The 27,669-nt window shown below is 44.8% G+C and overlaps 1 protein-coding gene across 2 annotated transcripts in view; it reads left to right on the plus strand.

Moving 5' to 3' along the window:
• The window catches only part of BRPF3 (bromodomain and PHD finger containing 3), a 45,562-nt gene that overhangs the window by 954 nt on the left and 16,939 nt on the right, over positions 1-27,669 (plus strand). The window contains exons 2-9 of one of the 2 annotated variants that reach the window (XM_077161608.1): positions 2,348-3,800; positions 6,512-6,668; positions 8,997-9,128; positions 12,779-12,907; positions 13,207-13,519; positions 14,250-14,549; positions 16,122-16,628; positions 19,609-19,702. In XM_077161608.1, coding sequence (XP_077017723.1) covers positions 2,353-3,800; positions 6,512-6,668; positions 8,997-9,128; positions 12,779-12,907; positions 13,207-13,519; positions 14,250-14,549; positions 16,122-16,628; positions 19,609-19,702 — 3,080 coding nt within the window. In that variant the 5' untranslated portion in view covers positions 2,348-2,352. The remainder of the gene's footprint in view (positions 1-2,347; positions 3,801-6,511; positions 6,669-8,996; positions 9,129-12,778; positions 12,908-13,206; positions 13,520-14,249; positions 14,550-16,121; positions 16,629-19,608; positions 19,703-27,669) is intronic. The other variant, XM_077161609.1, reaches the window with a different exon arrangement.

Below are 27,669 nucleotides of genomic sequence, written 5' to 3' on the forward strand. Positions count from 1 at the left end.
AAGAGATGTCCCCTTAAAGGGGCAGGATCTTGGCCCGGGTCTTCTCTTGTCCCACGAGTATCTTGTGTGGGGTGTCGGGTTACAGTCTAGTTGCAGAAATTCCTCTATCCTCGGAGACTTTTCCCCGGTGGGGTTGGCGAGTGGGGCAGGGGGTGCGTGCCGGGGGTGGTTGGAGATTTTTTCGGGGGTGTATTTGTGAGAAGGGCTGCGTTGGATGAGAAACTCCCGCCAAAAAAATCCGTCTAGACTGTAAGCTTCCTGAGGGCGAGACCTCATTTCATTTTCCTCAGCAGCAGCCTTTTCCCTTCCAGGGTTTACTCCCCACTGTCTAGTGGCTCGGATATTGGAATGGAAAGGTCTCCAGAGATACCAGGTTGAGAGATACCTGAACTGCCAAGGGTGTAGTCAGTGAGGAGGAGGAAGACAGAGTGGTTTTGATGAAGGGAGGGCCTACACCCTCTCTCCAAACTGTTTACTTTGAGGACTGAAGTAGATTTTCATACCTCTGTTAGGGTCTCCAAGCCTTTGGTGGTGAGGGTGGGTTGCCACCAGGCTGTCCCCAAGGACTTGGCATTTGTAAAGGCTTCTGGTAGCCAAGGGCTCTGGAACCAGGACAGAATTGCTGTGGTGATTGTTTCCTTTGGCTCATCCTGCAGCATGCCTTCTTGGCACTATTCCTTGGCAAAGTTACTTAGTTTGTCTCAGGCACACTTTGTAACTGGAAGACTTCTTAAATAAGGATGTTAATAATGCTTTACTAGCAAATATCAATCCTTAAAAGTTAAGTTCTATAACTCTTATGCTACTACTGGAGTTTGGAGACATAAAGAAAGTGACTTTCTCCAGGTCACATAGGGCCCAAGATTAGAATTTAGATTGCCCAGGACCTCTCTTGATTCCAGACTATGACATTTCTGGAGCATTTTTACCTCCCAGTGAGATGAGTGGAGCAGATCAGATGATCTGGGTTTATATTATAGCTTTATCACTTAATAGCTTTCTATTGAGTGAAGCCTTTCTGAACTTCTGTTTCTTCTTCTGTGAAATGGAGACGATAATATCTCTTTTCCTTCCCAAGCTGGTTGTGAGAAATAATAAATATGAAAAGGCTTTGTAGTGTGTAAAAGTGTGCTAAATTACTACTGTCTGTACTTTCTAGATAAAGATGATAGATCTTGCAACCAAAATGTGAACTGTTTTTCTCCTTGAAATTCTCTCTCTGTTTATACTCATCCAAGTGTCTACTCATACCTTGGGGCAGCGTAATCCCAAATGTTCTATTAGTAATAGCATCAGTAACTGCCTAATACAGTTTCCTAGAGCTTGTCATAGTTCTATCCAGAAAATGATACGGGAAACTTTAAGGCTTTCTCTTTGTTGCTCAAGGGTAGCCATGATATAAGTATTTTAGAAGAGAAGGACTTTTGAGGGTACAAGATGCCCTGAAAGTTTACCTCTGACACTTGTGATTTCCTTGGCCTTGGCACCAGTGAGGGTCCCAGACAGACCATTTATGACTTCAGGAATCTCTTGGGGCCCCTCACAGAGCTTCGAGGATTTCTGTTTAGAAAAGTACTGGCCAGTATGACCTGAGTGCTGGCTTTTGCAGGAAAAACCCTGCACACAGTAATTTTGAAGCCCTTAGACCATATATGATAAATATTTCAGAGATGAACTTCATCCCTGGGCATGGTTTTGGGATATAGGGTTTCTGATCATGGTAAGATGGGTTGCTGGACGGTCTAGACCTGTGAGTTCCCCTATTCATGTACAGAGCTTGAAAGTGGTAGCTGTTGCTTTCTCCTTTTTTTGAAGCCTTAAACAGCCCTCCTTTTCCAGAGTTAGTTGTCCCACAGCCTTATGTACATCATTACATTAGGTTACATTAGAACATTAGATTTCTACCCATGTCACATGTAATGATCTGTTTACTTCTCTGTCCTTAACTCAGCACCTTAAGGGCAGGGATCACGTGTTTGATTTTTCCTTTCATTCAACAAATACTTGGTGCTCACTTCTAAGTCAGGTACCATTCCAGACACTTGGGATATAAAACACGATGAAAGATAGGTAGCTGGCAATGGGGAGAATGAGGGGGGGGGTTTGCAATTTTAAATCGAGATGTCAAGGAAAGTCTCTGAGAAGCGATGTTTGTGAAAAGACTTGAAGGATGTGAAGGAGCAAGTCTTGTAGATACCTGACGGGCAGGTTGTCCAGACAGAGGGAACAGCCAGACCTCTTGGTGGCCAATCAACCAGATGGAAGGGTGAATGGGTGCTGTATGTATGAACATGCAGCTCACCATCTCCTGGCCTTCTCTCCTTAGGCCTCTTTTCTTGGTTCCCAGGTGCCATGAGGAAGCCGCGCAGGAAGTCGCGGCAGAATGCCGAGGGCCGACGCTCCCCGTCTCCCTACAGTCTCAAGTGCTCACCCACCCGGGAGACCCTGACATATGCTCAGGCCCAGCGGATTGTGGAGGTGGACATTGATGGACGCCTCCATCGCATTAGCATCTATGACCCGCTCAAGATCATCACAGAGGATGAGTTGACTGCCCAGGATATCACTGAATGTAATAGTAACAAAGAAAACAGTGAGCAGCCCCAATTCCCTGGCAAATCCAAGAAACCCTCATCTAAGGGCAAGAAGAGGGAGTCCTGCTCCAAGCATGCATCCAGCACCTCCTTCCATCTCCCACAGCCCAGCTTCCGCATGGTGGACTCAGGGAGCCCACCAGAAGCACCCCCACTGCCTGCCGCTTACTATCGCTACATCGAGAAGCCTCCCGAAGATCTGGATGCAGAGGTGGAGTACGACATGGATGAGGAGGACCTTGCCTGGCTGGACATGGTAAATGAGAAGCGGCGGGTGGATGGGCATAGTTTGGTGTCAGCAGATACCTTTGAGCTGCTGGTAGACCGGCTTGAAAAGGAATCATATTTGGAAAGTCGCAGCAGTGGGGCCCAGCAGTCACTCATTGATGAGGACGCCTTCTGCTGTGTGTGCCTCGACGATGAATGCCACAACAGCAATGTCATTCTCTTCTGTGACATCTGCAACCTGGCCGTGCATCAGGAGTGCTATGGCGTTCCCTATATACCCGAAGGCCAGTGGCTTTGCCGCTGCTGCCTGCAGTCTCCCTCCCGACCTGTGGATTGTGCCCTCTGCCCCAACAAGGGTGGTGCCTTTAAACAGACCAGCGATGGGCACTGGGCCCATGTGGTGTGCGCCATCTGGATCCCTGAAGTCTGCTTTGCTAACACCGTGTTCCTGGAACCCATTGAAGGCATCGATAATATCCCACCTGCCCGCTGGAAACTAACCTGCTATATCTGCAAACAGAAGGGGCTGGGTGCAGCCATCCAGTGCCATAAGGTAAACTGCTACACTGCCTTCCATGTGACATGTGCACAGCGGGCTGGGCTCTTCATGAAGATTGAGCCTATGCGTGAGACCAGCCTCAATGGCACCATTTTCACAGTACGCAAGACTGCGTACTGTGAGGCCCACTCGCCACCAGGTGCCAACACTGCCAGGAGGAAGGGTGACTCCCCTGGAGGCCTCAGTGAGGCTGGAGATGAGGAAGAGCTGAAAGAGGGAGGTGGGGAAGAGGAAGAAGAAGAAAAGGTGGAGGAAGAGGATGAGGAAGGCCAAGGCGAAGTGGGCGGCCCCCTCAAGGTAGTGCCCAAGAAGAACAAGATGAGTTTGAAACAGAAGATCAAGAAAGAGCCAGAGGAAGTGGGCCAAGATGTGCCTTCCACTGTCCCCATGGTCACTGTCCCACAGATCCCCTCTTACAGGTGAGCCTGCCAGAAGGGCTCCCTGGGAACTCCTGGCTTCTTCTCAGGCTGGCATTGGCCCTGGGCCAGGCCTGTTCCCCTAAGCATGGTTGGTGGACATCTGTTCTCTTCTGTGGCTCCAAATTTAGACTTCTCCTTTGGAACCTGGGCTAGCCTGGCCTGGTTAATAGATTTGATTGTGCCCTCAGAGTAATTTGTGTCCTTTGGTTCAAGGTGAGGCAAACCACTTAGATTGAGAAACCCAGGTGATAGGGTTCCTAAGGCAGTATTTTTCAACAGGGGCACTAGTGGCATTTTGGGCAGAATAAATCTTCATTATTAGAGTCAATCCCATGCATTTCTAGATGTTTAGGATCTCTGTTCTTTGTAAATGCTTATCGCATCTCCTTCCCCCATTGCCTAGTCTTAGTGAGAGCTTCAGATGGTCTCCACATGTTTCCCAAAACCCCTAAGAGGATGGCACTACTCCCAATTGAGAATCACTGATTCAGGGGGTCCATATGAGTATCTGCTGTCCATAAACCTCTCCCTGGGTCTGATGGGGACTTTGAGCAGGAGGGTCAGGGGTATGGGGAGGACATGCCATTCCTTTTGAAAAGTTTTTAAGGCTGAGGAAAGGTGCATTTGTCCAGCTGTGTAATTAAGCCCCCTGGGACCCAAACTTGTCTGTAGAGAGATCATTGTATGTTGTTAAACCATCAGAGAAGTAGCTACAGCTATTGGAGGGCCTGGAATTTGACAGAGAGGCAAAAGACAGGAAAAATTTCTCAGTGGAGGGTGATGGTCATAAAAAGAAATAGTGTTAGAGCAGGAAGCAATCTTGGAGATTATTCATCTAATGTGGTCCTTACACCTTCTCCCATATCCCCAGATGAAGAAACTGCGGCCACAGGAGGTAAAGTTGGTTACTCCTTTATTCATCATGAGATGTTCATTGAGCACTTACTATATGCCAGGTCCCATTCTAAGGGCTGAGACCAAGTGGACAAGTTCTGGACCATAAAGTGGAACCCATGATGCCTCTGAGTTCTGTTCTTCCTGTTTCTCTCTTGATAAAAGGGTTGGGAGAAACAAATACTAGAGGGTAGTTAGTCTAGGCTCCCCTCTTTCCTGTGGAGAGTGGGCTGAGGCCTGGTCCCTGTCTGTAGGGTGGTTATGCCAGTGGCTAGACTCTGATTATCACATCTGATCTTCTAGCTCCTTTTTGCCGGGTCAGCATTGCATGCTTGCTAAAAGCCTGACAGACCTGAATTGGAATCCCACTTCTATTACTTACTACCTGTGTGACCTTTGGCAAGTAACTTCTCATAGTTTATTTATTTATAAATGAATCTACCACATGGGGTTGTGAGAAAGTAATGAGATAATGTAAGTAAAGCACTTAGCACAGTGCCTGGCAGATAGTAAGTGCTCAATAAATGGTGGCTGCTGCTGCTGCTATTTTATTATTATTATTATTCCTTTTCCTACCTGCACAAATGCTCTTGGGACCCTCCATGGCCAAGAGGTGGTAGAGGGAGGGGGCTGCCTGCATCTGGGCAGGTGTGCTTGGCATGGGTATTGGTGGGCGATCTGTCCTTTGGGGAAAGGCCCAGTCCTTGATTTTGTAAGCTTGGCTTTGGGGCAGGAATGTCTGACTGTGAAGAGGAACAAAGCCTAGGTAAGTAACATGTCCATCCTTCGTAGGTTCCCCCTTTTTGCTTAGCCATGCTTATCTTCCTTTCAGTGAGTGGGATGAGGAAAAAAGGTTGGAGGAAACACTACAGGAACATATGTCTTGTTTACCCTGTGCATAGCCATTTTTGGGACACAACATGGTATGACAGAGATCTTGGATTTAAATCACACCCAGCTCCATCTTACTAGCTGCATTAGTTACTTTGAGAATTTATTCAGCCTCTGTCCTAAGCTGCCTTTTCTTTTTTGTAAGTTGGGAATAATGTTGCCAGCTTGCAATATGGGCATTAGGATAGAGCGGGTAGGTTCTCATTAATTCTCTTATACCCATTTCTCTTCCTCTCAGGTGTTGCTAATTTAAACCTTGCCCTTAAGACATGGACTTCTCCTTTGTAATGGTTTAGCCAGCCAGGTTTTCAGATTCTCCATTCTCTTGTGCCTTCAGATCCAGTTTTTTTCACTTGGTTTAATCTCAGCATGCTGAGTTTTTAATGAAAAACCAGAGGTCAGACAACTCCAAGGGGTTGCATTTGGGCTGAGAAAGCAGAGAAGCCTGTCACACTCCCATTGTTTTTCCTTCCAGCTTGATTGTGGCCTACCCCCTGGTCTGATGGCACCGCAACCCTAGGTGGCAGGAAATAGTGACCACACAGCCCATCACTTATGCATATTCCAGTTCCCTTTGGCTTCCTTTCCAAGAGGAGGGTGGAGGCACTGGGGTCTTCCTTCTCAGTCAACACCTGAAGTTAAGGACAATAGGAAGTGGGGTTTTTAGGAGAGGATTCATTTGAGGATCAGGACTGCAAGACAGGTGGTGGAAAGGCAAGTGAAATATGTCCTGCTGAATCTGAGCTGCCTAACTTTGCTGTCCTTTTTGAATCTTTCTCTGAGGTGAGGTATTTGGCCACCTTATTTATTTATTTATTTTTACTCTTTATGGTTCAGGAATGAACCAGGGTCTGGATAGAATGCATGGGCTATAGTCTGGCCTGCCCACTGACCCTCTCTTTTACTTCCCTGTACCTCTACTCAAGGTTGAACAAGATCTGTAGTGGTCTCTCCTTTCAGCGGAAAAATCAGTTCATGCAGCGGCTTCATAACTACTGGCTGTTAAAGCGGCAGGCACGAAACGGTGTTCCTCTCATCCGGCGCCTGCACTCTCATCTGCAGTCCCAACGAAATGCTGAGCAGGTTGGTGAAGTGGTGGTTTGAGAGTGAAGGGGAGGGAGGGATGGTTGGGGTGTGGCTGACGTACCTCCCTGAGCCTCCCTCTGAGCCTTTGCCTATAGGGTCTCCCCTCTAGGTAGTGTATCGCAAGAATGACCTCCAGAACTGTAGATTCCTGTGGGTATTGAGGCTGCTGTGGGGTTCTTCAGAGACCTTTGGACTAGTTAACAGTCTCTTCTGGATGGGAAAGGCATGACTTTGGAGCAAATTTTAGGGGATTGTAAAGAGCAACCCAACATTCCAATTATGTGGGAAGAATCCTCTAGATGTGGCAGAAAGAGAAAAGGGTAGGGTTGAATGAAAACTCAGACTGCCTTGTTATGTAAATTAGAAAAAGGTGTCCTTTCCTCGAGTCTCTATACTGCCATCTGCCAGAAAATGTTTTGCAATAAATATACACATCTATAATCGAACTTGTGGCATACAGCCTGTGCAATTGTAGTGGTCTCATGGAAAGCTGAGAAGGATGTACATCTAGCCATTAGCAACTGGAGTTGCTGCATATTTAGTGTTTTCCAAAATGATAGAGCCCTCCTCCTGAGGGACATTATTTCCTTTCTGATTTTCCCATCTTTAGCTCTCTGTTGTCTTCACTTACTGTGTTACATCTGCCTTTAAATATTCCCACACCACTGCTCCAATATGAAGCAAGCTCTGCCTTTACTCTGGTTCCCTCTCTGTTCTGTTTGACTTTACTTTTGCCTTTTGCAACTAATCTCCCAAAGTGCAAAGTGTGTGTCTGTATCCAGACCCTCCTTGAACCTTTTGGTGTGCCTGCTCCCTGAAACCTCCTCTAGGACATTAGCGACCTCTTCACAGTACAACACGTCTTTTCTCAGATTCTCATCTGATTGACCGTTGGGCTGCATTTGACTGCATGGGTCGCCTTGTCTGAGTGCTTCTCCCTGACACTGTTTTCTGCTTCTTCTACCCCACTTACTGCCCCGTATGCTAACCTCACTTCTTGTTCCTTTAACAGTTGATATCCCCAGTAGCTTTGGTGCCTGCCCATTTGCTCGAAGAGCTCCTCCATTCTCATAGTTTTAAGTAACCATGTGGTAGTAGCTCCAGATTTTTCATCTTGTCCTCATCTCTTTTCTGCCTTCAGTACCTCTGGGATACTTTCATATGGATGTTTTATCTGTAACTCAAAAATATTGAAAACTGAATTCACTCTCTTCCTTCCCTAGTATTTTCCCATTATTGTCAATGGAACTTTTTCTGCCTGAGCTCTTATATTCCCCACCTTGGAGTTTTGACTGTTCCTTCCAAATAGGCCACAGTTAATCATTCCCTAAGCTGTTTTGGGCAATTTATCAATATATGGCCCTCAGTCTCCATTCTACCCTGCTCACCCATGCCCTCTTAATTTCAATAATCACTTTATAAGTGGTCTCCAGCCTCTAAGTCTGTCTTTGCTTCACAACTGCTGCAGTCTTACACGCCACTTTCCGTCACGGCATTTTCTTTTCTAGAATATGCTCCCTGTCTCCAGGCAGGCCAAGTCCAGTCTCCTTTGTCTGGCATTTGAGGCTTCTTGTCACCTGGATCTTGAATTTTCCTTGGTTTTTGTGGTTCTCCAACTTTTCTGCCCTGGTCAGCCCATTTTACTTACCAAGCAAAGAATTGCTGAATCTGCCTACACACGTCTGCTCCTATGGTCCCTTCTTTTCCAGAAGAGGCCTTTCTAACTACTTTGCCCATCCATTTCCATTACTGAAGGTGAAGGTCTGGCAAGACTGCTTTGCCCAGAAAGCTTTCCTTGACCTCACCCCCACCTGTTCTGATCCTTTCTCTATTTTATATTCCCTCAGCATTTTATATTCAGTATATGTTATCAGTTTTTGTTGTCCTTGTGTTTCAAACCTTAGGCCCTCCTTCCCCCTCCTACACTGCAACCTCTTCTAGGGCATTTCTTTGTTGTTGTTTTATGAAAGTGTGCTCAAGCCTACACTAAGAACCTCACTTTGTTTTCTAGCTAAGCCACAGTTTTGGTAAAATTCTTTCCACCCCTGAGGGGCACAGTTGCTTTCTGTTGTCCCAGGAGTTGGGAGCAGTCGTTCCTATTCCCACTTCAGGGATGATTATTGTATTACAATGGAGAAACATTGTTATAAGGCTGGGGAAATACTGAAGGAAGGTGTGGGGGGTGGGATGGGAGGTTCTCTGGGATGGTGGGTATTCAAGGAAGGACGTGGGTCTTTTACCTGTCAAAGCTCTGTGAGACTTGAACAGGAAAGGACTTTGGCAGGAAGGAGATCCCCACCTCCTCTTTCTCTGGCTTTCCTGCAGCGAGAGCAGGACGAGAAGACAAGTGCAGTGAAGGAAGAGCTGAAATATTGGCAGAAGCTCCGGCATGATTTAGAGCGAGCTCGACTGCTGGTTGAGCTGATTCGGAAAAGAGAGAAGCTCAAGCGGGAGCAGGTAAGAAGAATTCCAGGGCTCTTGTTCAAAAATTCTTTCTCTTCTTTGTGCCGTAGGGAAAGCCAGCAGTCCCTGCTGAGTGTCAGCTTTCTTCTGCCTTTCCTGTCTGGTGCTGTGGGCTCCATTCCCTGCCTAACCTTCATTTTCTGTGGTGCTGCTGATGGCGCACACCTCTTGGGGTTCAGCTTCTGATGGCCGCAGGCACAAGCTTAATATATGTCTGGGACCATTCTGGGAGTTTCTGATTTGGAAGTGTCAGGTGGAGCTTGGCCATGAGTGTTTTGAAAAGCTCCTAGGGCCATTTTGATGGACATCACCAGTTGAGGAAAACTTCTGGCCTGGGTTTTTCTGGGAGTCCTTATTTGGTCTTTAAATTTACAACCCTCTGTTCAGGGATATTCTAAGCCCCTGAGGTCAGGGAATGCCTAAATTGTTTAGCATAGGATGTAGGAAAATGAGTTATGGCACCAGACTGCTTGGGTTTAAATCCTAGCTCTGCCACCTATTGCCTGTGTAACATCAAGAAAGTTACTTAATCTCTTTATTGTACAAATTAAAAATGTTTTGCATGAGAAAGAGCAAAGGAATGTCAATGTTGCAGGGTGTTGAAAATAGATGGTAATTTATATTTTAAAACTTTAACTTATGTGTGAGACTAAAGAAAAAATGTTTATTTGGTACAAAATTTATATTTTGACTAGTGCATTTCCTAATATAACTTATATGGACAGGTTAATTGAATACCGTAAGTACATGGAATCTTGAATAAGGCATGAGATTTGTAGGTTTGTCCAGCGTGATGCCCCGATAAATCCCAGAGTGATTTGAACAGTGAATAAAAAAGTATTTGCGAAGTCCCCTTGGGGGAATGACAAGAAAAGGAGAAAATTCAACTTCTCCATGTGGAAAATTCGTGATATTCTCATAAGCAGTAGGGACAACCAAATCAATAGGTCAAGCCCTCAATTTTGGGGTTTGTTCATAAGAAATTTATCCCCGCAAAGGATAGACTAAGCCTACTTAAAATTAGGCCTAGGGCGGGCCGCGGTGGCTCAGCGGGCAAAGTGCTTGCCTGCTATGCCGGAGGACCTCGGTTCGATTCCCGGCCCCAGCCCATGTAACAAAAACGGAGAAACAGAATACAATAAAAACAAGAAAATATTTAAAAATGTTTCCCTTTCTTCCTTCCTTCCTTCCTTCTATCCTTCCTTCCTTCTCTCTGTCTTTCCTTTAAAAAGAAAAAAAAAAAAAAAAAAATTAGGCCTAAGAGTCACCCCCAGAGAACCTCTTCTGTTGCTAGATGTGGCCTTTCTCTCTCTCAGACAACATGGCAAGTAAACTTACTGCCCTCCCCTTCTCTACGTGGAACAGGACTCGGAGGGGTGTAAACCTCCCTGGCAATGTGGGACAGAAATCCTAGAATGAGCTGGGACTCAGTATCAAGGGATTGAGAAAATCTTCTCAACTGAAAGGGGAAAGAGAGAAATGAGACAAAATAAAGTGTCAGTGGCTGAGAGATTTCAAACAGTCAGGAGGTTATCCTGGAGATTATTCTTACACATTTTATAGCTATCCCCCCCTTTTTAGTTCAGGGTATATTAGAAAGGCTAGAGGGAAGTGCCCGAAACTGTAGAGCTGTGTTCCAGTAGCCATGTTTCTTGAAGATGAATGTATAATGATAATACCTTTCGCATTGTGACTGTGTGATTGTGAAAGCCTTGTGTCTGATGCTCCTCTTATCTGTGATATTGACAGATGACTAAAAAATATGGATTAAAAATAAATAGGGGGAACAAATGTGAAAATAAATTGAGTAGATTGAAATACTAGTGAACAATGAAAGGGAGTGGTTAAGGGATATAGAAAAAAATAGGGAACAAAGGTTAAAATCTATTGAGTATGGAAATACTAGTGGTCAATGAGAGGGAGAGGTAAGGGGTATAGTATGTGTGAGTTTTTTCTTTTCCTGGAGTGATGTAAATGTTCTAAAAAATGATCATGGTGATGAATATATTCCTATATGATGATATTGTGAGCCATTGATTGTACACCATACACAGAATGTTTGTATATTAAGAATGTTCATGTTTGTATGTTGTTTTGGTTTGATAATACAAAATAAATTTTTTAAAAAAATCTCTTTATACCTCAGTTTCCACATCAGTGAAATGGGGATAATAGTAGAAACTACCTTATAAGGTTTTTGTGAAGATTAAATGACTTAGTGTACATGCCTGACACACAGTGGGGTCTATAAAAGTGTCAGCTGCTTTTGTTATTATTATTGATACTGTTTGCATCCCTGAAGTGTCTGCTACAGTGCTCTGCATATGACAGAAAGAAAATACTATTATTTTCATTGAATAGATGACAAGCCAAAACTGTTCTCTCTGGTCCAGAAATAGCAGCTGTTACTCCCATGCTTCAGAAACCGGGGTTAATGATGTTCTCTTTTCTCTCCCTTCAAACCTCACTTTGCTGTTCAACCTTGGCATGAGCCCTTCTCTTGCAGGCCCATAACCTCTGTTTCCACTGCAGAGCCTGGTCAGCTCTTGCCATACAATTTTGCATTAGTGGTCATGGAGGACATCTCAGGGCCTTCTCCATGGGTAGATTTTTTGTGTTATCCCAGGCCTGACCTCAGCTGAGTCTTTGTTCCTGCCTCCAGCTCAGAGAAATGAGAAGGAGAGGAGGCATGGTCCCAGGGAGACAGGCAGGCTTGTTTTCATGTAGCCAAGAAGCAGGAACTTTTCATGGTCTGATCTCTGGCATCCCCACCTTTTCACATTCATGTTAGGACACACATAGAAAACAATATTTGCACAACATGCTAATGTAAATTTATGAGACTGCTTGCTACCTGAGGGGGTGACTATAGAGGCTCCAGTCATCCCAGGCCTACCCAGACACCTGTGGGCTGATGGGATCAATATGATCATCATACTGTGAAAATTCTGGTCCAAGGCACATTTTACATCAGCAGTGTGTTCCTTGGAGTATTTCAGATCTGGGTTCAAATCCTGGTTCTGTTCTTTTCTAGCTAGCTGACTTTTCATTAGCTCTCCAAACCTCAGAATCGTTATATGTATGTAAGATGGAGATTAAATGTTTCTCCTTCATTGTGGTAATTAACCGAGGTAATCTAGTACAGAGAGGCAGTATGACAGAGTGGTCAAGAGTACACATTGAGAAATCAGACTGTCTGGTATTGAATCCTAACTCTGCCCTTTATAGCTCTATGACCTTTCTACACTTACTTGGTCTGTCTGTGCCTCAGTTTTCTGTAAGTGAAATACCTCACCTGTACCTACCTCATATGGTTGTGAGGATCAAGTGAGTTTGCATTACGTAAAATGCTTAGACTAGTACCCGGTACTTGGTAAAAACTATATAAAGTATTTGTTATTTAAATTATTGCATTATTATTACTGCAAGTTTTGGCATGATATTTAATTTATAGGAAACACTCACAAAATAGAAGGTATTGGTATCACTCTTACTACACTGCAAATTGGGTGATACCTCCTCATTTACTGGTCAGTTCAAAAGCCTGTGAAAATTTGTTGCACGTGATGGGTGTAAGTTATCAAGAAAAAGTTTCAGTGCCTCTTTGCAGGGGGTGTTCCCATCTCTCCCTGCCTCCCTCACAGGTTAAGGTCCAGCAGGCTGCTATGGAGCTAGAGCTGATGCCATTCAATGTCCTATTGAGAACAACACTGGACCTGCTGCAGGAGAAGGATCCTGCACATATCTTCGCCGAACCTGTCAACCTGAGTGAGGCAAGTTCTTCTCCACTTGCTGAGCAGTTCCCCATCTGAACTGGAAACAGGGTCTGAGTAGGCCAGGAGGGGATTGGGCCATAGGATGTATAAAACCTGGAGGGGTGCGGCAAGGCTGGTAGACTTTTCCTATGGTGAGGGGTCAGTAGCCCAGGAAATAGGCTAGGGTGGGCTAGGCCCTTGGAGCTCTAAGTGAGCCTTGTGTGGCCAAACTAGAAAATGGGTTTGCTCAAGGTGAAGGGTGTGCCCTGTTTGGCTAGTAAATGGTTGTTGTAATTGTACAGGTTTTATATGTTTAGGTTCCAGATTACCTGGAATTCATATCCAAGCCAATGGATTTTTCTACTATGAGGCGGAAGCTGGAGTCCCACCTGTACCACACCTTGGAGGAGTTTGAGGAAGACTTTAACCTTATAGTTACCAACTGCATGAAGTATAATGCTAAAGACACAATTTTCCACCGAGCAGCTGTCCGCCTGCGGGACCTAGGAGGGGCCATCCTGCGGCATGCCCGGCGGCAGGCAGAAAACATCGGCTATGACCCCGAGAGGGGCACCCACTTGCCTGAGTCACCCAAACTGGAGGACTTTTATCGCTTCTCCTGGGAAGACGGTGAGAAGCCTGGATTGGTGGGGAGGATAAACGCTAAGAGGGGACACAGGGACAGAGCCCAGAGAGTCAAGGATCAGGGTGGGTTTGGGGGCTTTAAGACAGACGCCAAGAGTGAAGCTGGGGGTAAACACAGGCTGGGGTACACCTGCTTGCGGCTAGACTGGTTCTGAGAACTAAAGTTGTTTAAAATACAGCAAACACTTTTTGGATAGTACAAAAGAGGTAGCGGGTATTAGCTATTATTTGAAAAGTCTAAGTCTCACCAGGGGTCTTCCTTTCCTGGACCCTCTCTTTGTGGCGTTGGAGCACGGGGCAGGGGAAATGTGATGCTGGTGTGTGTCTGGCTCATTCAGAAGAGTTCAGGTCGAGGACCAGGAAAATGGAATTGCCTCTGATCCCTGTGCTCTGCCTGCCATTGCTCTCTGCTTCTTGATGGCAGCAGCCAAACAGTCACTCAGGCTAGAGGATTGCCAAGCTGCCTCGTGCCTGCTCCATGAAGCCCCTAATCATGACTGTGAACTGCTTCCTGCAGATGTTTCCCGATTCTGACCTTGTCCCCATGGCTGCCCTCAGGGTAGTGGTGTTGCCAGGGCTCCACAGTGACGCTGCTGGAAGCCGCTGACCCAGGCATTCCAAGAGAGCGTTTTGCATCCAAAGGATTCGGCCCCTTCCCCTTGCCCTGCCCTGGGCAGTTCCTTCAGCCCCTTCTGTCCTCCCTTCTCCCTGGCAGTGGACAACATCCTCATCCCAGAGAACCGGGCCCATTTGTCCCCAGAGGTGCAGCTGAAGGAGCTGCTCGAGAAACTGGACCTGGTGAGTGCCATGCGGTCCAGTGGGGCCCGGACCCGCCGTGTCCGCCTACTGCGCCGGGAGATTAATGGCCTTCGGCAGAAGTTAGCACAACCACCACCACCACCACCACCGCTGAACAAGACTGTGCCCAATGGGGAGCTGCCAGCAGGGCCCCGGGGGGATGCGGCTGTTCTGGAGCAGGTCCTGCAGGAGGAGCCAGAAGATGATGGGGACAGAGGTGAGAGAGAGTCATGAGCATGCAGGGTGCTAAGGAGAGGGGGGCCCAAGGGCTTACTGAAATCCCATAGAAAGCATCCTTCCCCAAGTTTAGATTTTGACCCTTGTGGGCAAGCAAAAACGTTTGGAGAGGAGTCACACTCCCATGTGTGCTCAGAGATGATATTCAAAATATTTAACAATCAGTAGATACCAAACATTTATCAGTCAGAAAAGATGTTGACTGTTGTATTGGCATGGGCTCCTGGGAGCCCATGATGTGGATATTTAGTTGCTGGATTATGGGGAAGTTCGGAGACTCTTAGGTGCTGGGGAAAAATAGCCATTTACTGAACGATGAGGAAGTATTTCCATATTTTGCATCTGGTATGGCTATATTGTGCATACCTATAAAATATCAACCCACTTTCTACCATCATGTAGAGAGAGGCTCTGAGAGCAAGTTACATCGGGTAGACCTGGGGGGGATAGCAGAGAATGAAAGATCCTAAAAGTAGTTTGGGCTGTTCAACTACTTCATGGTTTTGACTCTAGCTAGCTCATCCCAACCAGAAAAGCCAAACTGCCTAAGACAACTGGAGAAGTGATTCTCAGAAACCCAAAGCCCTTGAGCTGATTGCTTCCCATTTCCCCCACCACACTGAGGACAGAGTTGTTGCCCTCAAACTTTCCCTTGGGTCTGAACTTATGGCAGGCCTGTTGTTTACATGGTTCAAAGCATCAGGAGTTATCTCTAAAGGTTAGGGCTCCAAATCCCAGGGAAGTTGGGCCCTAGTTGACAGAGAAAAGGGACAAGATTGAGAGGTTACATTTGGCATTGGAGGGTTTTGTGTGCATGTGACTCCCCCTACCTCTCATATGGTAGTCAGCATGCCACCTGTATCCTCACACCTGAACTCTGACAGTTCAGAGTGATGCCCAATGGAGCAGCTGCAACAGCATCATCCAGAGTATTAAAAATAAATTTCCAGGCCTCCCCTCCCGGGGATCGAGATTAGAGAGGTCTGAGCTATGGCTTGAAAGTCTGAATTCTAAAAAATTCCAAGGGGATAAGCAAGCAGATATGTTTGTCTGCAGACTGATTTAAACTTACGTGGTCTCAGTTTTCCACATCTGTAAACTTAATATTTCTGCCTGTCCTACTTGGTCTGACTTGAGTGATATGAGATGAAATTAGATGGACAAATGAGAAAACACTTGAGTTTATTGAGAACTGTAGACCTCTTACATCTGCTAAGGTAAAACTTAGCTGATTAGTAATTAAGCAAGTGACTTTCTTGGATGGAGAATAATGGTTTGCAACCCTCACTGCATCAGACTCACCTGAAGGTGTAAAAAAAATACCCAACCCTTAAATTTGGCTTCAGTTGGTCTGTGATGGGGCTGGGCATTGGAATTTTAATAAAACTTCCTAGATAGTTCTTCTTAGCCTTCCCCTCTCTGCCTCAGGCCCAAGACCTGGCATGCGTCTCAAGCCTTTTGACAGCCATGCTTGGTTATCAGAGTTGGTATGTGGTTTGTAGGGGGAGACTCTTTCTAAAATGTTCAAGCAGATTCTCTTTTTCCCCAACAGATGACTCCAAACTTCCTGCCCCACCAACCCTGGAGCCCACTGGGCCTGCACCTTCCTTGTCTGAGCAGGAATCTCCCCCGGACCCTCCCACTCTGAAACCCATCAATGATAGCAAACCTCCATGCCGTTTTCTTAAGTCCAGAAAGGTGGAAGAAGATGAGCTCTTGGAAAAATCACCTCTGCAGCTAGGGAGTGAGCCCTTGCAATGCCTGCTCAATGACAATGGTCTCAACAGACTGTCCCTCATGGCCCCTGACATACCTGCCAGTGCCCCACTCACTGGTGTGGGCCGCCGCACATCAGTCCTGTTCAAGAAGGCCAAGAATGGAGTGAAGCTGCAGAGAAGCCCAGACAGGGCCCTGGAGAATGGAGAGGACCATGGTATGGCAGGCTCTCCCACCTCTCCTGCCAGCATTGAGGACGAGCAGCATTCCCGGAAGCGGCCACGGAGCAGGAGCTGTAGTGAGAGTGAAGGGGACAGGTCCCCCCAGCAGGAGGAAGAGACAGGTGACCCCACCTGCCACTTCTCTCGCTACTTCTCATCTGCTTTCCTGCTTTGCCTTGCCAACCAACACCTCCCCAAGTTGGCTGCCTTTCTAGTGCCCTGCTACATGCTGTTAGTAGAATTGAGGGCTCTGTAGCTCACAGTTGGGTCTGGAACACAGATAGTAACCTGGGAAAACAGGCTTTGAGCAAGGAGAAATTCTTGGGGGCCAGATATGCGTCAGAGGGGTCTCTTTAGCCTTGTGGGGGATATAAAGCTGTATATGATAAAGTGATTCCTAAATTTCACTTCATTCATTCATGAAATATTTATGAGTACCTGTTGTATATAAGGCACTATTCTAGGCCTTGGTGGAAAATCAGTTGAAACAGACAAAATTCTCCTCTCTCTTAGAGGAGGCATACTATGAACAAATGAGTAAATCATATCTTATATTTGAAACTATAAAATCAAGCAGGGAAAGGGACTAGGGAATGCTGAGATGGTATTATCGATAGAGTGCTGGGGGAGGCTCTTTGAGGTAATGACATTTGAATAAAGAAGTGAAGGAGTTGAAGGGCTGAGCCATTTGGTTGTCTGGGAAATAACATACTAAAAAGACAGACTAGCAAATGCATAGGCCCTGGAGGTGGGAACATGCCTATGTCTGAGGAACAGTGGGGGGATCAGTGCTGTGCAGCAGAGTGAGCTGGGAAATGGTAGGAGATGAGGTCACAAAGGTTGTTAATGGAGACTCAATCACTTAGAGAGTTCTTACTACATACTCAGTACATACCTGCTGGGGTAATAAAATTGAATTATCTAGATGCAATTCCAGATCCAGAAGAGTTCACAGCACAATGGGGAGACTAGTTGATCTCCTGAGAAGTAGAGAAACCCAGTGCTGGGCAGTATGTGGTTGTGTGTCAAGTGAGAGATTGCACTGCTAGGGATATTCAGGGACTATGAGTTTAGAAGTTGGAAAAGTTTCATGAAGAGTCAGTACCTAAGCTGACCCTGAGGGATGAGGGGAGAATGGAAGGGAATTGGTAGGAGCAGAGGACTCAGGCCTGGGTGTTTGTAAACAAGGAGAGAAGGCAGAGTGTCTGTGGGGAACAGTGAGCAGAGGGGCTTCCTGGAGCATCAGGACCTGAGGTTGGACGATTGAGGTGGGTCTACCTCTGGAGTACCTCCAATGCCAGAGTAGTTTAATTTTGGTGGTATAGGGAAGGCCAGCTTGTGTGCGGGAAGGCAGCTGCTCTTGGCTTTTGCTCCTCATGTCCCTCTCATGTTCTTTTATGTGGTGGCTTTGGGCTGTGTGACCAGTACTTGCTATTCTCTCTTCTTGCCTAATGCTTTGTTTCCAACAGTACTTTCCCTAATTCTCTTGCCCAAATTTCCCTGTATTAGAGCAGTTGGTCAATATACAGATAGAAGAGCCTGAGGCCAGGACTCAGGCAGACCCGAAGTTCAGATATCTGACTCTTCTCATTAGCTATGTAAGCTGGGGCAAATTAATGAATCTTTCTGAGCCTCAGTTTCCTTATCTCTAGTATGGGGCTGATCATACCTAACCTGCAGGGCTCTAAGGATTAGAAGTAGCCTATATAAAGCATTTGTTATATATATAGCACAAGATGGTAGATGATCATTGTTATCCTCTCAGCTGTATCAGGTTCAGCCAAACAGCACCAAGAATATGGCACTAAAAATGAAAGTCTTGCTTTTGGGAAATAGGTCTAGACATAAGGCCCTTCCAACTTGAGGGGGTGGCCCACTGCTTAGGGATAGTGCTAGAATCTATCTGTTTTCTGCCCATCCTCCTAGCTGCCTGGCACCAGAGAATACATCTATGCAACATTAATGGAATCTCAAAAGAATAGGTTTTCATCCTTTGCTGATAAGGCACCTGAGGCACAGCTGGCTTCAGTCATTTAAATTGTGGTCATGATGTAATAAGCAGTGCCAGACCAGAGTCTAAACATCTTGGCTCAGATACCTGCTCTTAAGTGCAACTTACCTTGTGGTTTTCTGGCCAGGGTGTCTGTGGTTTACAGCTCATGAGTCAGGTATCTGGCCCATCTCTGCACCCCTTTTGGCTCAGCTGTCAGACTTGTAGGATTCTGGAGTGTGGGTAGGAATTGGAGAGGTAGAGAGGAGAGTGGAAGCATTCATGCAAGATGAGGGTTGTGTCCCTGGGATGACTAGAAAGTCTTCATTTGCCTCTGAAGGGCTCCCTCCTGTAAACATTCAGTAGCATCCTCCATAATTAAGAAGGTATTATCTTCACAAAAGGAGAGACCAAGACTTAAAGAGGAAGAGACCACCTTGGGTTATATATCGTATATTTCAGGGCCCAGGCTAAAACCCAGGGAATTAGGGCTCCCCAGGCTGGGAAGGTCTGGGCTGCTTTGTTGTGTTGTAAAGCCCCCCAACTCTGACTAGCCTTGCTAGATATCTGAGGGTGTGGTTGACACAGGCCCTTATCCTGCTCCAACCTCTCCTGACTTCATTCCAAAAGTATGAATCTAACTGTTGCCAGCTGTGTGGTGGATAGGCTGTGTGAGTGTTTATCTGAAGAAGCAAGGCAGGTGGGCTCCCCAAGAGGCAGAGGAAATTCCCTGATAATTGTAGTTTGAAATTAGAAGCAGATCCAGGGCTGGGTGATACAACTGGGTTGGGGAAGTCTTGGTATTTCCTTTGTAGCCAAATGACAGTAGCCAGAATGAGCTGTGGCCTATGTTTTTCTTTAGATGAAACCGGGAGGGTGGGAAGGAAAATGTAGTGTCTGCTCATTGCCCCTGCCAACACTATTTTCCCCCAAACCAAGTCTTTATTAGGTTCTTTCCACCATCCAAGATCCATTTCCCATAGGGGAAGGAAAAGCCATTTTCTAAACCCTGGCCTCATGGAACCCTCCCATGGTGGCTGCCTCCCACTGCAGTGTGTGTGTCAGGGGAAGGGGCTTTCTGCTCTCAGGCTCACTCTGTGTGTTCTTGGCAGGCGTGACCAACGGCTTTGGAAAACACACCGAAAGTGGGTCTGACTCAGAATGTAGTTTGGGTCTCAGCGGTGGACTGGCATTTGAAGCCTGCAGGTAAGAATGCTTGTCCCTGAAGTCTGTTGGCAATTCTGCCATCTCTCCCTTTATTCTCCATAAGCATGGATTTCCTGCTTATGCTTATTTCAGGGTTTTTATTTTTCTTCTTCTACCCCCGCTATTTCCTGAGGCATCTGGTCAACAACCCTGGGAAGTCCTAGGAAACGGGATGACCCTTGACTCTCTGAGGCCTTATCTAACTAGGAAAGGGGGAGTGGTGCTGACTGATGCTTAACAGGGGTTGGGAAGTTGAATTGGGATCTAGATGATGGTGTCAGTTGAATCGCCAATATCGCATAGTAAGTTAACATTTGAGCCAGTTCCCCCACACATGATTTCACTCTCACCTTTTGTAGCATAGCAGTGGCCTTTTTAGAGTTGTGGAGTGGAAGTAGGAAATGAGCAATTGGAATCTAGAATTGCCTTTTATTCAGACCAAGGCCCTCAGCTCTAATACCATCCTTTACCTGGGAAGGAATGAGTTTGTTTTCTCATTCTTTTACCTGAAGGGAAGATTTCTGAGACCAAAACGTTAAGTAACGTTTTTTACCAAGTTCAAGAGTTTATTGAGCCCTTGCTCTCTGTTCTGATCTCTGCAATATGCCAGGGGTTGTTGACCCTGGAAAATGGGAGGACCTCAGTACCACAAAGGAAAAACAACTTGACCCAAAGTCTGACCCTGTGGTTCCTCCACATGGCTACTAAATGGATCCTGAATTCAGAGTGGGGAAGCAAAGATCCCAGGGTATTGCCAAAAGACAACAACTGTCTGTGTTTGAAATGTTTCCAAGAAAGGTGGGATTTCTGGTTGGGGTGTGTGTTCTGTTAGGTACCTGTTCTATCTTGTTTACTAGGCTCCAGGTGAGGCTACAGGCCCACCCCAGCCCTCAGATCTGGATTTGTCCCAGCTTTGGCAGGATCTGCCTTAAAATAGTTGGAGGTTTCCTTTCCCACCAAGCACCAAAGTTGCCCTAGAATTCTCTCTGTTGTGGCGTCTAGAGATATAGGAGGGAGTTGATGGGAAAGAGCAGGTACCAAGCATAGGAAAAGACAGGGATTCCAGAATCCTACAAGATATTTCTACCCTGGTTCTAGATTGATGTTCCTGACTCCTTTCAAAGAAATGGTGTTAGAAGCCCATTGTGGATGGAGTAGGAGGGGGGTTATCCAACTGTCCCCCGACCAGCCCTTGACTATAGATGTTCCACGAAGGGCACTCTTCCCAGCTTATGGCCCTCAGTAAGCAAACTAGGCCAGAATATGATTAGCCTGCTGATTTAAGCAGTGTTTGTATTTCTGTGAAACTCCAGTCCAGTGCCACCAGTTTCTCCAGGTCCCCTGCTCTAAGTAGGAATAATGTCCTTGGGAGGCATTTTCTTCCTAACTTAGTGTTTCTCAGTGGATTTTCAGGGTTTAAAACAGGAGATTCAAGCCATCCAACTGCAGGGTTTTTGTTGTTTTACGACACTGTGGTAGCAGGTACTTCAAGGCAGATCATATTTATTAATTAGACTGGAATCTTAGAATCCCAGAATTAGAAAGAACTTTGAAAGGACTTCTGGTCACTAATCCCCACCCACCTGTTACTCACCTACCTCTTGGTTTATCTTTTCGGATTTTCTGAGCAATTGGGGCTGTACCCCATTTCTATGGATTGCTCTTTCAACTATTAATAATTGAGCACCTACTGTGTGCCAGGCACTGTTCTAAGCACTGGTAAGGTGTCTGTTCTCCTGGAGCTTATGTTGTAGTAAACTAAAGAGAATACTTATAGATTGGGTTGTCTGCTTAGGCTTAGGTAACTTTTAGAGAGGACTGGAATGCAGGCCATGATCTAATCAGTTAAGTTTTTTTGTGCACAACAGGAATACACAGACTAATTTTGGTGTTGCATCCTATTTTATTGAGCTTATACTTTTTAGACCCATCATTCCATAGTACAGTATTAGTATATGTGAGACATTAAAATGTACTGTTCTTCATATAATAATAACTGTACTGCTATTATTGAATACTTGGTATGTGCTGTACTGAATGCTTTATGTGTATTAATTCTTTAAATGCTCACAACACGTGAACAGCTCAAGCTTGAGAGAGGTTGAGTTGCTCAAGAGCTAATGATTGGAAGAGCCAGGTCTCAAGGCCAGGTAGTCTGGCTCCAGACTTCAGAGTACTTTGCTGTGCTCTCTTCATTTATATTTGAAGATATGTTCCAAGATCCATGATGTAAACTTTGAGAGGTGTTTTTAGTAAAATTATGAACATCTTCCATTTGTATAAGGCCTCAAACCCAGTGACAGGTTTTTGTAGGGTGAATAGGAACTGCATCCTAATGGTATTATTTATTTATTTATTTTCACAGACAGCTCCCAGTTTTGACAAGCAGGAAAAACCTCCCAATATAACTACTGATTACTGAAAGATTATGATTATTGGGTTCCAATTAAGCAAGTTTTCTGTATATGATAATGATAAAGTCAGTTATGATTTAGTAAATCTCTCCAATGAAACCCAAACTGGCCTATTCTTCTCCCACTAAGATTTCTCAAGCATTTCTCCTCTTCTGCAGATCTGTTGACCTTTTAAGCATTTTTTTAAATCGAGGAAGTTATATAGCAATTTGTTTTTAACGTTTGCTTGAAAAACCACTAGCCATATCATTCTTGCCCAGAGGCTCTCAATTAGGGTTGTACATTAGAATCACATAAGATACTATTTTAAAATACTGACTCCTAGGTGTAACATAGTTATGCCATTGCTCTGGTATAACTATCCTGATTTTTGCCTCTTAACTTCTAGTCTTTGTCTAATATATATTTTTACCTGCTTACAATAGCCCTGTAAAAAACCAGTCTGCTTTTTGATTAAGAAAAAGTCCATTTCTTCCTATCCAAGAAGATTTCCATACACAATACCATTAGGAAGTGGGAAGTGGATTTTTTTTTTAATTTTAAAAAGAAATGTCTTTTCTAAGTAAGGAAGTAAGATACATTTATTGTAGAAAATTCAGGAAACCGATTATTTTTAGTACCTCAAAAATAAATTAATGAAGGACTTTGGGAAGATGGTGGAGTCGGAAACTCTAGCAATCAGTCCTTCCACCAAACAGCTGTTGAACTGGCAGGAACTATCTGAATCAACTGTTTTGGAACTCTGGAGTCTAATGGAACACTGTGCAGCACCCAGGGAAGAGCTGAATGTAAAGGATGGGAAATAGTGGTAAATATTGGTGAATATCACCCTCCCTGCAGTAGCTACCATCTCCTATCCCCCAACCACATGGCAGGTAACAGTAGACAGTATACTTCCAGCTTCTGGTACAGCTTACTCGTTTCAGGGTGGACTGTAAAGATCTAGTCCGTTAAAATGTGGGTGTGTGATTGCTGATCACTGCTTTTGATTAGTTACTTCAGATCACTGGGAGACTGGCTCTAAATGCAACCATTATACCAGCTCCACTCAGCAAAAGCAGCAGAGGAGTCTTCAGGAGGCAATACTTACTATTTCTCTTTCCATTCCTTATTTGGGAGCATAAATTATTTGAAAAAATCACAGATTGATAGCACCAGTCCTCAACAAGAATAGCAACAAAACATTTAGCAGTCTCAGAGGAGTAGGATAATTAGATTTCCAGAGTTATAACAACGTGATACATGGAATGTTTAGTCCTCAAAACAAAAATATAAACAAAAAAACACAAAGAATCAGGAGAGTTTGGTCCATTTACAGGAAAAAAAGAATTTGTCAGAAACCATCCCTGAGGAAGCTCATACACTGGAACTGTTAGTCAAAAACTTCATTGAAATAAAGGAGTCAGTAAACAAAGAACTAAAGGAAATTAGGGAAACATTGAGCAAAATAAAGAGATGGAAATATATAAAGGAATCAAACAAATTTGAGAACTGCCAAATACAGTAGTTGAAATGAAAAACTTGTCAACAACAAATTTGAACAGGCAGAAGAAATGTTCAGCAAACTTGAAGAAAGGAAATTTGAGTTACCCAGTATGAGGAGCAGAAAATAAGAACAATGATGTAATAATAACAGAGCCTGATGAACCTGAGGAACAAAATCAGGTTTATCAACGTGTGCATCATTGGACTCCCAGAAGAACAAGAGAGACAGAAAGGGTCAGAAAAAGTATTTGAAGAAATAATGGCCAAAAACTTCCCCAATCCATTGAAAGACGTGAATATACATGTCATGGTCAGGTTCATGTGTCAACTTGGCCAGGTGGTGGTACCTGTTTGTCTGGTTGAGCAGGTGCTGGCCTCTCTGTTGCAATGAGGACATTTCATAGAATTAAATCATGATCACGTCAGCTGCATCCACAGCTGATTCCATTTGTAATCAGCCAAAGGGAAGTGTCTTCTGCAATGAGTGATACTTAATCTAATCACTGGAAGCCTTTTAAGGAGGATTCAGAAGGGACAGGCTCTCTTCCTGCTTTGGCTGGCGAGCCACTCCTGTGGAGTTCATCCAGACCCTTCATCGGAATCATCAGCTTCACAGCCTGCCCTGTGGATTCTGGACTCTGTGTTCCCATGGTCATGTGAGACACTTTTATGAATTTGATATTTGCAAGGGTTCCCTGTTGATTCTGTTTCTCTAGAGAGCCCTGACTAATACATCTTGGTACCAGGAGTGATTCTTAAGAAACAGAATCTTAATGAGTTTTTATAAATGACTTTTTACTCTGAAAAACTCAAGGCAGTCAGGACTCTGATTCCTGTAATCAAAATGACACTCCGAATCCATGGAGTGAGTTGGCAAAAGAGATAGTCAAAATATCACCATTCAATTCTCCTAATGCTTCACTTAGCTCTGGGGGGATAATGTTTTTGACACCTTTGCAGAGTTTGTTGGAAATAAAAGGTATAGAGATGTTGGCTGGTTGTTGTTAGATACACTGGATACATTAAAGAGTGAAAGGGATGGGTTTAAGGCTTCAAACAGGAAGCTTAAGCGCCGTCTGACAGATGTGGACATTTCTATGAGTATCCTGAAGGAAAGTCTTATTTCCTGTAGCCATAGACTTGAGATCTCTGAAAATCAGACTCAGAATCTTATTGTTAGAGTAGCACCTTTACAACATAAACTGAAATCTCAGTGTTGTATGGTGTCTGCCATTAAAGTGAGGGCATTGATTGGAAAGGAGTGGGACCCAGAAAAATGGGATGGTGACATATGGATTGATAATGATGTTGGGGGTGAGGTTGAAACCCTAGGTCATGCTGAGTCTTCTCTAGATAACCCTGTAATAGTTTGCCCTGAGGACATAACTGCCCCATTTCCAGCCTGCCTTGAGGAGTTGGCCACCCAACCTCCTCCTGAAGGGATTATCCCTAGAGTGATTAATCCTGTTTCACCAGATGAAACTGCAAATGAAGGCCCTGAAGCAAATGGCTTGGAAGATATTTCTAATTCTTTTCATGACCCACCCCCACCACCCCTCATATCTTCCAGACCTTAAATCCCAACAGGCCCCTAAAGGTGAGATACAAAGTATCACACATTAGGAGATACATTATACTCCAAAAGAACTGTGTGAGCTTTCCAATTTATATAGACAGAAATCAGGGGAATAAGTGTGGCAATGGATTTTAAGGGTGTGGGATAATTGTGAGAGGAATATAAGGCTGAATGAGGCAGAATTTATTGATATGGGCCCACTAAGCAGAGATTCTGCATTCAGTGTTACAGCTCGAGGGGTTAAAAAGGTATTGACGTTTGTTTGGATGGTTGGTTGAAACATGGATCAAAAAGTGGCCTGCATTACCTGAGGTTGAAATGCCAGAACTACCCTGATATAATGTAGATGAAGGAATCCAGAGACTTAGAGAGATTGAAATGTTTGGGTGGATTTATCATGCAAAGCCTGCTCTTACACCCCAGGAATGTCCAGAGGATGCACCTTTTACCAGAACAGTGAGAAATAAATTTGTGAGACTAGCACTATCATCCCTGAAGAGCTCTGTGGTTGCACTTCTCTGTAGGTCATATATTACTGTGGGAACTGCTGTCACAGAGCTGGAATCCTTAAACACAGTGGGGATGATGGGATCCCGAGTTGGCAGAAGCCAGGTGGCACACTTACTCACCAAAGACAGGGTAGACGTGGCTATTATAATGGACAGCAAACTCAAAGCAGGCGTCAAAATTATGTGACTTGTAGAGATTTGTGGCATTGGTTAGTAAATAAGGGGTACCTAGAAATACAATAGAAGGGCAGTCTACTAAATTCTTGTTCGAGCTGTATAAACAAAAGAGTTCTAGGTCAAGGGAACAGAAGTCTAACCTGAATTACAAAAACACAGAGTCACGGCCCCTTAATCAATTTCCAGACTTGAAACAGTTTACAGACCCAGAGCCCCTTGAATGAAGGGGCGAACCCTGTTACACTGCCACAAATTTATACTATTAATCTCCCTCCAAGCCTTCCCGAAGTAGACCGACAGCCTTTTACCAGGGTAACTGTGCATTGGGAAAAAGGAAATGATCAGATATTTTGGGGATTATTAGACTCTGGTTCAGAAGTGACATTAATTCCAGGGGACCCAAAACGTCACTCTGGTTCAGCAGTCAGAGTGGGGGCTTATGGAGGTCAGGTGTTTGATGGAGTTCATTTCAGGTCCATCTTACAGTGGGTCCAATGGGGCCCCGGACCCATTCTGTCATATTTCCCCAGTTCCAGATGTATAATTGGACTAGACATACTGAGCAACTGGCACATTGGCTCTCTAACTCATGTGGTGAGGGCTATTATGGTGGGAAAGGCCAAGTGGAAGCCACTAGAACTGTCCCTACCTAGCAAAATAGTAAATCAGAAGCAATACTGGATTTCTGGAGGGATTGCAGAGATTACTGCCACTCTTAAGGACTTGAAGGATGCAGGGGTGGTGATTCCCACCACATCCCCATTCAACTCTCCCATTTGGCCTGTGCAGAAAACAGATGGGTCTTGGAGGATGACAGTGGATTATCGTAAACTCAACCAGGTGGTAACTCCATTTGCAGTTGCTGTTCCAGATGTGGTATCATTGCTTAAGCAAATCAATACATCCCCTGGTACCTGTATGCAGCTGTTGATCTGGCAAATGCTTTTTTCTCAATAGCTGTTAGTAAGGACCACCAGAAACAGTTTGCTTTCAGCTGGCAAGGTCAGCAATATACTTTCACTGTCCTACCTCAGAGGTATATCAACTCTCAGCCCTATGTCATAATCTTGTTCACAGGCACCTTGATCATTTCTGCCTCCCACAAGTCATCCCTCTGGTCCATTATATTGATGATATCATGTTTATTGGACCTAGTGAGCAAGAAATAGCAACTACTCTAGATTTACTGGTAAGGCATTTGTGTGTCAGAGGATGGGAGATAAATCCAACGTAATTAACCTGCCACCATGTAGCTGGCTGGAAACCTCGGGGAATGATGCCATATCAGGGGCTGAATGTGGGTCTCTGCTCCTGGCAGATTGGGCACTCAGCAGTGGCTGTAGCCAGGTCAGCCTTGGTGAGTGGAAGTCCATGCTGCTGAGCCCGTGCATAACCTCCAACCCTACCACCATGACCACTTTGTTCATGAGCCCATCAGGCAATGACAGGAGTTGCTGGGGAAAGAGGCTGACTGGTCTCCACAGAATGCGTCATCTTACCCACTTCACTATTAAATATGAGCTGATAAATATGAGCTTCGACCACATGATCAGTTACAGATATGACCACATATTAGGCCACAAATCAAATCTTAATAAATTTTAAAATATTGAAACCGTACTAAAAACAATGGAATAAAGCTAGAAATCAGTAATAGAAAGTTTATAAACATGAAAATTAAACAACATACTACAAAACAACCAATGGATCATAGAAGAAATCACGAGGAAATTAGGACATTTTTATTCAAATGAAATTGAAAATACAACATACCAAAACTTGTGCAATACAGGAAGGCAAAGCTGA

Source organism: Tamandua tetradactyla, chromosome 5, assembly GCF_023851605.1.
Source record: "Tamandua tetradactyla isolate mTamTet1 chromosome 5, mTamTet1.pri, whole genome shotgun sequence".
Lineage (NCBI taxonomy): Eukaryota > Metazoa > Chordata > Mammalia > Pilosa > Myrmecophagidae > Tamandua > Tamandua tetradactyla.